The sequence below is a fragment of the Arachis hypogaea genome, chromosome 11, assembly GCF_003086295.3.
Source record: "Arachis hypogaea cultivar Tifrunner chromosome 11, arahy.Tifrunner.gnm2.J5K5, whole genome shotgun sequence".
Taxonomy (NCBI): domain Eukaryota; kingdom Viridiplantae; phylum Streptophyta; class Magnoliopsida; order Fabales; family Fabaceae; genus Arachis; species Arachis hypogaea.
In genome coordinates, this window is record NC_092046.1 from 109,920,923 (window position 1) to 109,931,711 (window position 10,789).

Sequence of the window (10,789 nt, forward strand, 5' to 3'; positions counted from 1 at the left end):
TGCACAATTATTTCTGTTTAATTTGCCTTAGGACAAACATATAGAGCATTATCTATGTTTAGGGCAAGCAATTATTTACAACTTTTCTTGTTGCTTTCTTAGCATGGCTATCACCAATAATTATTGTAGAATGCTAGAAGGTCACTAGAAGTTATTATTTTTTATCATTAATTAGTCATTAATATTTAAAAGTATAAAATAAAATATATTATTAAATTATTAAATTAAAATAATTATATTAAAAAAATTAAATTGATAATTAAATAATAATAAAAAATAATAAATTCTAATAATTCTCAAACGGTAACATTTCTCTTAAATCTTAATTATTTTTTCGCACAAGCTTTTTTTTCTTTTTCTTTTTCCTTTCTCCATTAAGTAGTGCTAACGACAACTGTGTAAATTCCGTACTCTCTATATAATCATCAAATTTGACACCACTAATGTTCTTAAAAAACAAAGGTGCATAGACAGATCGGAAAGAGAGGAGAATAATTGCATCCATTAATTATTGGAAATAGTTTTGGTTCTTGGGATTGTGTATAAGAAGATTTGATTACGTGACACATGCAATATTGGAAAGAAGGATCCTAAGATTTGGAAGAAGAGGATACATGGGGACAGTTACACTTTGGTAAGCATTTGAGAATCAGATTACGTGGACGACGTGGTTTGTAATTGGTGAAAAATTCAGGATCTTTTTCCAGTGATTCTATGTAGCTCTCCAAAATAGTGACTATCTCATCAAAGTGTGGTCGTTTTTTTGGATTGCTTGACCAGCATTTGTTTATTAGATTACTAAATGCCCATGGACAATCACATGGTAATGGAGGCCTTGCATTCTGCACAAAATCACACGATTCAACAACACAATAGTGAATTTCAAATAGAAAGGAGATAGAGATAGAGCTTGCAACATTAACATATGTAATAAATGAGATGACATTATATTTAAACCAAGAAGTTATTAGTCTAACTGTTGTTTGTTCTTTTCAACACTCATAATTATGAACCACAATTTCTGATCATTTTCTAATTATACTTTGTTTACTATCTAGCACTTCTGTTGATTATATTATATTATATTATACTGGAAACTATATTGTAGGATATTATTGTAGCGCTTCTCTTCTCTCTCTTTCATTGCATCTATAACTTGTGATATATATTCTGGGCAGTGGGCATGTGGGAGAGAACAGAGAAGGGAGTGGTGGCAGAAATGATTGACTTTGACGAATATGGGCAGCAGATATAGAGAATCTTGAATGTTGTCAAAAGCATAAGGATCATGTGGATGTCATGCGAACCATATATATATATAGAAAGATTATATTTTTGATGAGGTGTCTTGCACTGGTAACCAAGGATATCACATGCTCTGTTAAAGATCACGTATATACTGATTATGATTATGATAGAGGATAATGAATGATATTTGCCTAACGCCCTCACATTTGAGAAGGGCACGGGGTACATTAGCCACCATAGATTAGGGTAGGTAATTATATAACTAATCACTCACTAAGAATGGTCTACTCATTATAACAACATTATTCCATGATGTTTTAGGTTTAAATTTTATTTGACAAATGTTATTCTTACAATTTCGTAAGCCTAACATCTCAGTTCATGCTATTATACTTCTAAATGCTTGATCCAACTTAATGGCAATGTTTTCACATTGGTCTGGCAAAGTCACTATGCATATTTGGCATGTTTACTAATCTACGCATGCCCGAAATTTCATATAACAAGCTCACGTATTTATTTAAGGCAGGTATGTGAAGTAATCATCTGACATATCCATGCAAATGCTAGTTTGCTATGACCATTAATAACATGCTCCACATGGTTAGCATATAATTAAATTTCAAAGCATTAATTAATTACCTTGTGAGTCACTGCAAATGCTGCCTGTTCTGGTGTCATATTCTCAAAGGGTGTTAGTCCTGTTAGAAGCTCCCAAAGAACAATGGCGAAACTGTAAACATCTACTTTCTTGGTATGGTGCTTCTCCTTGATCATTTCTGGCGCCATCCAACGGTAAGTTCCAGTGAACCCTTTAGCACTACCAATCTGGGATTCTAAGCATGAGATCCCAAAGTCTGCTACTTTAACACACATGTCTTCACCCAAGAGAAGATTCTCTGATTTGAGATCCCTGTGGAGTATGCCCTGAGAGTGAAGGTATTGCATACCCTTGGCAATGTCTAAGGCTAGCTTTAGAACAAGTTCTAGAGGGAGTGAATGTGGTCCTTGCCTTTGAAGGAAGCTTCTCAATGAGCCACCAGCTAAGTATTCTGTGATTATGCAAAATACAGGGGGCTTCTTGCAAGCTCCTACAAACTGTAGGAACAATACATAATAAGTCAATTGAGCAGTTGCAACTACTTGAAAAGTTTGTAGTCTCATCCTTATACACAATTGAGTCCCTAGCCTCATGACCTTCCTATTTGCATACCAATAGCAGTCATATTATAAGGCCAAAATACTGCATTGTCAAATTTTATGAATTCTCCCACTAACAACAATGAACTTGCTCGGGACAACAAAAATAATATAGGAAAATTTCATGTGTGTGCAAATGGGTGTGAGATCCCATACCAATTCATACTCCATTTCATTAAGATAAAATATAAACTTCTCTTTAATCAGTTCTTCAATCTTCAATTAATTAAGATGTGTATTGACAAAAGATAACATAGTTGGTATGTGAATATGATATTCAAACCCAGTTTTTGATATGGCTATCAGCCTACTACTATGTGAGGAGAAATATGGTATAAGAATGCATATTAACATATGTGTGGGTCCTAATTTACACATCTTTCTTTTTGAAAAAAGTGGTGTCCATATATCCTTTAACAGGATTGTTCGCGGTGCAGTTTGGTTCGATTTAAAAAAAAAAAATCATCTGCTTTACTAATATCTTTCTTTACGGTTTTTTTAATTATCAATTTATTCGGTTTTTAATTTTTTTTATTCGATTAGTCGATTTTGTTCGGTCCGAATAGGTTTTAAAACACCCCTATCCTTTAACACCAAGACCAAGTTTATGTATCATTATGCAAATGTATATATTACACCGCTCTAAACCAAAGGCCAATGAACAATTAAAGACAAGGGAAATGCTACATCATAATTTATGCCTATGAATAGGAAGATAGAGTAGTAAACCAACTAACCATGGTCGAATCTCGACACTTTTGCTAAGTTCCACACATGTAATTGACTAATTGCTAATGACAGGTACACGTTAGGAATTGATGGTAAATAGCTTAAGCCCGTGATTCTCGCATCCCTTTTTCTATCATCAGTAAATTCAAGTATACTCTACAATGCAACTCCTTTTCCTGCTTATAACTTGCTTTATCCAAATTCCAAAGTACTACACTACTACCATACTTAAATCGACTATGCTAATCCGTCACTAAAATTCACCATTAATATAAAATATATTTTAAAATATAAAATACATCTTAAAATTTAAATATATATTAAAAATAAATTAAACTACATATATATTTAACTATTTATATACAAATTTATTGATGATTAATTTTAAGTAAATATTATTCTACTCTTTTTAAAATAACATATAAATTATTCTCTCTGATGTGTTATATTTTAATAAATATTTATTTATTTTAAATTTTTAGTAAAATTTGTTGGATGACTAATTTATCTAATAAAATAAAAAATAAAAAATTAATTTTGGATCATTAAAATTTGCTGAAAATTTAACAAAATATTTAAAAAATAATGTTATATATTACTCTTTTATTTTTCACAAAAAATCTCTGATTTCTAACAAAAATTAAATAAAAATCCAGACTTTCATTAAAAATAATTGCAAACTAGCTACATTAATTTTTAAAAAACAAGATATAAAGTGTTTCAATTTCTTTCCTTTTTTTCATATAATTCGAAACCAAATTGTACAGAATAAATTTCCAAATTTAAAAATTTATTTGACATGGTAAACTTTTCAAATTGAAAATTTTCACAGTGACACTAATTTATATTTTTTTTTAATTTATCACATCAATATTTTAGTTTAGAATTTAGTTAATATAAGAAAATTTTTAAATTAATATTTTAATAAATATATAACAAATATATTAAAATAAACATCAAATTAAAATGTAACACATTAAAAAAGATAATTTACATATTATTTTAGAGAAAATAAGATAGTATTCACCTTAATTTTAGTATATAAATAATATTTTTTATAATTAAATACACGATATAAATGAAAACCAATAGTCAACAATATTTTTATATATACGAAAAAAAATTGTATCTTATAACATCTTCGTACTTAGGTTTGGTTTCAGTTTAATTTTGTTTTGAATCCCACATGTCATATCATTATTTATAAGATTATATATCATAAATAATAAGTCGATGAGTTATAATTCAAATGGTATAGACTCCTCATACTTAATTAAGAGGTTGTGGGTTCGAGTCACATATCTAGCATAGTCTCCCTATACTCAATTAAGAGGTTGCGGGTTCGAGTCTCCTATCTTTGGTAAAAAAAAAAATATCATAAATAATAAATTAAAATTAAATATTAAATTGGTCACTTTAATAATTTTAATTTAATTTAAATTTTATACAAAACAATAAAATTTAATTAATTTTTCATCAAAATAAAATCATCTCCTTATTAAGAGTAATTTTATTTTATCAATCATTTTTAATACAAAATAAAATTTAAAAAAAAATCCACTTCTTTTACATATCATATTTAAAACTCTAAAGTAATCTAAAGTTGCTATTGCAGTTAGAAACCGAAGAATACACTCCTGTTGCTATGCTTTTGGAGTATTTTAAATATATTTTACTACATATCTATTTATAAACATATATATATATATATATATATATATATAATTATTGATTTTTAAATTATTTTTTATGTACATATTTTATTTTTTCAAAAAAAAAAACAGTCATTTTTTATATTATTGTATCATCATAAAATAATAAAAAAAAATAAAAATCTAATAGAATAAATAATTATCAAATAATATTTAAGAATTTAGTGGAATCCATTGTATTTGAGTTGAGAGAGAGACAAAGAGCTTACAGTAATGATATTAGGATGGTGCAAGCGAAAGAGAAGCGCAACCTCAGAAGTGAAGTGGTTCTCAAGCTGAGCAGCCAATTCCTCATCCTCCTCAGGCTGGCTCACAAGCTTGATGGCAACATCGATGTGCTTGTATATCCCTCTGTATATCCTGCTGTGCCTTCCAGAAGCGAATTTCGAACCTATGAACAGCTGTGACAGATCAGCACTCCATTCCTCTTCTCCCTCTCCTTTAATGGCGGCACCGGACGACACTATGTACTTCGACCATGACACCGCTCTTCTGTATTCTCCCAGCGAAAGCCTCCTCCCTCCTCTCCCTCTCCCTCCTGACTTCACGTTGTTCGACATTTCCTTCAACCAGTACAAGTTCTTCATCGCCATCGCCGCTACCTATGATCCCTCTCACTCTCACAATCATCAATTTCTTCAACCCTCGCCAAAATGCACACTACATTTTTCTTTCAAGATTATCTTAGGAACGAACCGACGCCGTCGTTGTTCTCTTACTCTTAGGTATATTTATTAATTGTGTATTCTAATTTTTTCCTGCATCCACGGCTACCAAAGAGAAGAGAACAAATTTAGTTTTTTTTTTTTTCTGTTGTTGAAAAGAATGGAATCTTAAATTAAAATCAAAGGAAATGAAAAAAATAAAAAAGGAGAAAAGAATATGGAGCAAGGTAGGAATCAGGGAAAAAAATGAGGGTTGTGAAAAGGGGAGGAAAGGGGGGGGGGAGTTAAGACGAGGTGAATTATTATAAATATATAGGAGGAGAAGAATGAGACGTGTGGTGAGGAGTGAAATAAAGAAAGGGAATAATGGAGGGAAGAGAGGTGGCTGATGTCTCAAGTGTGTCTGAGTGTGCAGTCGCAGAAGCGAGAGACTACTGTGTTGTTTGTGTATATAGGCTCGCCCCCTCTCTCCCTCTTTCTCTCTCTTAACGTGCTGAGTTATAGTTGTGAGGAGACAAGCTGGGTCTTCCTTGATTGTGACCCCTCTCATATCCTAACCTTTTTTCTTTCCTTTTTTCGTTCCACTTTCAAGTCAAGCTTCAAACCCCATCCTTATTTTCATGTTATTTCATACCACTGCGGGGAGTAGAATCACCAACATCAATCAATCAATTATTATTAGTGTAACAAATTTCACAAGGGTAATCATTTTTACCGTCCAGTTAAAATAACAAATCACGTTCTGGCACCCTTGCGCACATATATAATTGATGAATTGGTATAATTTGTATGTGCTTAGATCTACTATATTTTGCACTACTACTTTTATGAAATATTGGCTATATATTATAGGAAGAATTTCAGATATGCCATGTACATTTTTTAAAGTCTAAAATTTCAGTTGTGACTACCATTGAGATATAATATTAAAGAAAATGTAAGGTTCAGATTTGGGCTCATTTTTATTGATATGGAGGCTTTGTGTGTGTTATATCTGGATATGGAGTCATGAAAGCGCAATACAGATATGTGGCGCAGCTTTTTTGTTAATGTCAGATCCAACAACTCGGATGGTGCGAGTTGTTTGAACTTCAAATTTTGACAAGCAAATCGGTTGGTCCGATTTGAGGAGGAAGAGATGATGAAAATCTGGCTGATAGAAATTGTACCATCCGAGTTGCTTGTAGTGTTGTTTTTTTTTTTTTTGTGTTGTGCTATGAAATCGGAGGGTCCGACATGCAAATTTTAAATATTTGTTTGAAGTTCAAATTTTGACAAGCAAATCGGTTGGTCCGATTTGAGGAGGAAGAGAAGATGAAAATCTGGTTGATGAAAATCGTACCATCCGAGTTGCTTGTAGTGTATTTTTTTTTTTTTGTGCTATGAAATCGGAGGGTCTGACATGCAATTTTTAAATATTTTTTTGAATTAAGAAAAGGTAATCGCATGGTCCGATTTGGTTGGGAGTTTAAATAAAAGTTGGTGAAAAGTGGATCAGAACAACAACTCTCTCATCTTCTTCGTCTCCTTCTTCAACGGTCCTCCTGGTTTTTACTTTCTCTATTTCGGTCCTTGTTTAGTAAAGGAGCAAAAAATCCAAAACTCAAGTTTATCAGTTTGTTAATGTGATTGAGAGAAATGAGTGATAGAGTGTTATTGAAGGTGTATTATTTTGGTCAGATTTTGTTACAAACATCTGAAGGAGTAACATTTGTTTGTGAAAATCCGTTAGATTTGGTGATTCCTTTTACAATCTCATTTGAGGAGCTCAAAGGTGTGATCTGTGAGAAGATTCATTCTGAGAGGGCAAGAAGGATATCATGTATTCTATATAGAAATCCTATTCAAGTGTTTGGTGGATTCGTCCAGTTTCAAACCAAATATGTAACGGACGAAGCGAGCATGCAAGATATGTTTTCCATGTATATTGAACATCGGAGTCAACTCTTGTTCTTCGAGTTGTATGTTGAGTTTGAGCAATCTGAGGCCGATCGGAATATTCTATGGGAGGATTACAATAGTGACAGTGAAGAAGAGTTCGAAAGCAACTACGAAGTTGTTGGTTCAGATGGAGATGAGGTTCAAGGTGACGGAGCTATGGCTCCGGATGTGTCTAATGTGGCAACTGCACTGGCAAACGATGTGCCGTTTGAGGAGCCATCATTCATGCGAGTATTGGATTTGGAAGCCATGCATGTTCCGGAGTTTCCGGATTATACCAATGCAGGTACGTAATTCTCGGTATTTATACGAAAGATTAGAATTTTTTATTAATTTATATTGATTTACTTGAATATAAATTAGAACGTATTGGTTAAGTAGTAAATTAGTTAAATATCCGTTAATATTTATCAGTTAATTCAGTAAATTAAGTAATTATAAATTGAAATTTATTAGTAAATCAATAAAAATAGAATTGGTTTAAACTGGATTTTATTAAGTAAATATAAGTAAATTAGTTAAATTAAAATTCGTTAAGTTGGTTAAATTTAGTAAAATTAAAATTAAGTCAATATAAATAAGAATTTGTTGGTAGATTAACTAAATATTATTAGTATATTAGTTTAATTAAAATTGGTTAAGTTGAAAGTTATTAAGTCAATATAAGTAAGTTACTTAAATTAGAATTTGTTAAATTGGTTAAATTTATTTAAATTAAAATAAAGTCAATTTAAATAGGAATTTATTGGTAGATTAAGTAAATATAACTAGTAACTTAGTTTACTTAAAATTGGTTACGTTGGAAGTTATTAAGTCAATATAAGTAAGTGAGTTAAATTAAAATTTGTGAAATTGGTTAAATACAGTTAAATTAAAATTAAGTCAATATAAATAGAAATTTATTAGTAAATTCATTAAATATAACTACTAAATTAGTTAAATTAAAATTATTATCTGTTAGTAGATTAGTTGAATACAAATAAGTATTTGTTAGTAAATTATTTAAATATAAATAGTTTGTAGGGATTTATTATAATTGATGCAGTAAAAAGTTGTGTTACCTTTATATTCGAATGTTTAAATATTTGTGTTTTCTAATTTGGTTGCATGGCTGTTCTGGTGGCAGAAATTCCTTTTCTTGCAGATGGTGAATTTGCCGTTGGGATGGAATTCAGTTCCAGGGAAGCTGTTATTAAAGCGATAAAAGAGTATACCATACAAAGAAACGTAGATTACCGGGTGTATGAGTCTGAGCCGTTGACATTTTATGCGAAGTGTACACAGTATGGGTCTGGGTGTGATTGACTTATCCGGGTTAGCATGATCAGCCGAAAGTACTGTTGGGTTATAAGGAGGTATAATGGCAGTCACACATGTACCAGAGCCACAATTTCTCAGGATCATTCAAAGCTGGATTCGACCACGATTGCAGAAGCAATTAAGCCGTTGGTTGAGGCTGACCCCGCCTTAAAGGTAAAATCAGTTATAGCAGAGGCGCAATCGAAGTTCAACTACACTGTTAGTTATCGGAAAACATGGTTGGCTAAACAAAAGGCAGTTGAAAAAATATTTGGAGGTTGGGAGGCATCGTACGAAGCGTTGCCTATATGGTTTGAGGCAATGTGTCACAAGGAGCCGTCGGCTGTTGTTCATTTTGAGACTATGCCTGCATACCAAGGCGATGACTTGGTGACTGATATTCGGGTATTGCATCGTGTCTTTTGGAGTTATTACCCCTGCATTAGAGCTTTCAGACATTGTAAGCCAGTTGTCCAGGTGGATGGGACTCACTTGTACGGAAAGTACAAGGGTTGTCTACTAGTGGCGATGTCACAGGATGGTAACAACAATATCGTACCAATTGCGTTTGCAATTGTGGAGGGAGAGACTTCAGATGCGTGGCACTTTTTTCTGAGTAACCTTCGTCAGCATGTTGTCACTCAGGATGGTGTGGGACTGATATCCGACCGTCACGAATCCATAAATGCAGCTGTGGAAAGGAGTAATGGGGCTTGGTCACCTCCGAGAGCCTTTCATATGTTTTGCATCAGGCATATAGAGTCGAATTTTCTGAGAAAATTTAAGGCGCCGTACTTGCAGAAACTGGTCGTCAACATAGGTAACACTCAGAATAGTTAACTAATTTAGTATCAGATTTCCATTCAATTCGTGTCTTCACCGCTATTGTTTTAAATATTTCTTTATATCCTGCAGGATATTCGAGGACGGTGCGGGAGTACGAGGTGCGTTACCAACGTTTACGAGAACGGGGGGAAGCCTACACTGACTGGTTAAACCGAATCCCCGGGAATAGTACGCGTTGGCATTTGATGGTGGATATCGATGGGGTCATATAACGACAAATCTTGTGGAATGCATCAATTCAGTCTTGAAGGGCGCACGCAATCTCCCCGTGACTGCCCTTGTGAAGGCAACATTCTACAGGTTGAACGAGTTGTTACCCGAAAAAGAGCGGAAGCGGAAGCCCGGATTAATGCGGGCCATGTGTTTTCTGATGTCGTGACATCGAAGTTGCATGCAAACCAACTTGCATCAGGAAATATTCAGGTTAGTTGCTTTGACCGGCAGAATGAGGTATTTGAGGTGCGTGAGATGCCAAGTTGACTGGAGTTTGCAGTGGACCTACGTGTCCTTCGATGTGACTGTGGTGAGTTTCAGGTGGACCGGATCTCCTGTCGACATGTGTTTGCATGTTGTGCCAACCAGCGACTGGATTGGCAAGTGTATGTTCATGATGTGTATAAGATGGACCAAGTCAGGCCGGTGTACCGAGCAAGGTTTAGGCCACTAGGTAACCCCACTACATGGCCTGTTTACAACGGACCTCGGTTCATCCCAAATCCGTTCTTGAGACGCGTCGGGAAAGGTCGGCCAAAAATGACGCGCTTCTTGAATGAGATGGACACGCGAATGTTACGTCGGCCTAGGCGATGTACGATATGTGGAGCTGAGGGACACAGTCGTGGCAGATGCCGTCAGCAGGGTGGTACAAATGCCAACTAAGATCATTAGTAGATTCATTTTCTGAGATGACATTATATATGTGGCAATATATGGTTTGTCATTAGTTGTCCATCTGAGTTAAGCAAGTATGACTTAAGTAACTTGTTCTGTAGCATTACTCTCCTTCTGTTGGACTTAGTTTCTAATCTTCAATTAAGAAAAATGTGAAATAAATTAGCCCCTTTAATGTGCAATTTCAAAACTTAATTCATCTTATATTTTTCCCCCTTAAGTGAAGACCAAACTGTCATTTTATTTTGGTTCTAATGG

At 33.6% G+C, this 10,789-nt stretch overlaps 2 protein-coding genes across 2 annotated transcripts; one reads left to right on the forward strand and one right to left on the reverse strand.

Annotated features, from left to right (window-relative positions):
• Positions 1-395: 395 nt before the first annotated feature.
• On the reverse strand, positions 396-6,059 carry LOC112722354 (serine/threonine/tyrosine-protein kinase HT1). The gene is made up of 3 exons (XM_025773352.3): positions 5,099-6,059; positions 1,891-2,346; positions 396-842 (listed from the first exon to the last, which is right to left on the reverse strand). The coding sequence occupies exons 1-3, from the start codon at positions 5,480-5,482 to the stop codon at positions 591-593; spliced, it is 1,092 nt and encodes a 363-aa protein (XP_025629137.1). The 5' UTR covers positions 5,483-6,059; the 3' UTR covers positions 396-590.
• A 2,756-nt stretch (positions 6,060-8,815) lies between these two features.
• Positions 8,816-10,519, forward strand: LOC112721617 (uncharacterized). Its single transcript, XM_025772664.1, has 4 exons — positions 8,816-9,614; positions 9,710-9,785; positions 9,883-10,063; positions 10,175-10,519. The coding sequence occupies exons 1-4, from the start codon at positions 8,816-8,818 to the stop codon at positions 10,517-10,519; spliced, it is 1,401 nt and encodes a 466-aa protein (XP_025628449.1).
• Positions 10,520-10,789: the final 270 nt, after the last annotated feature.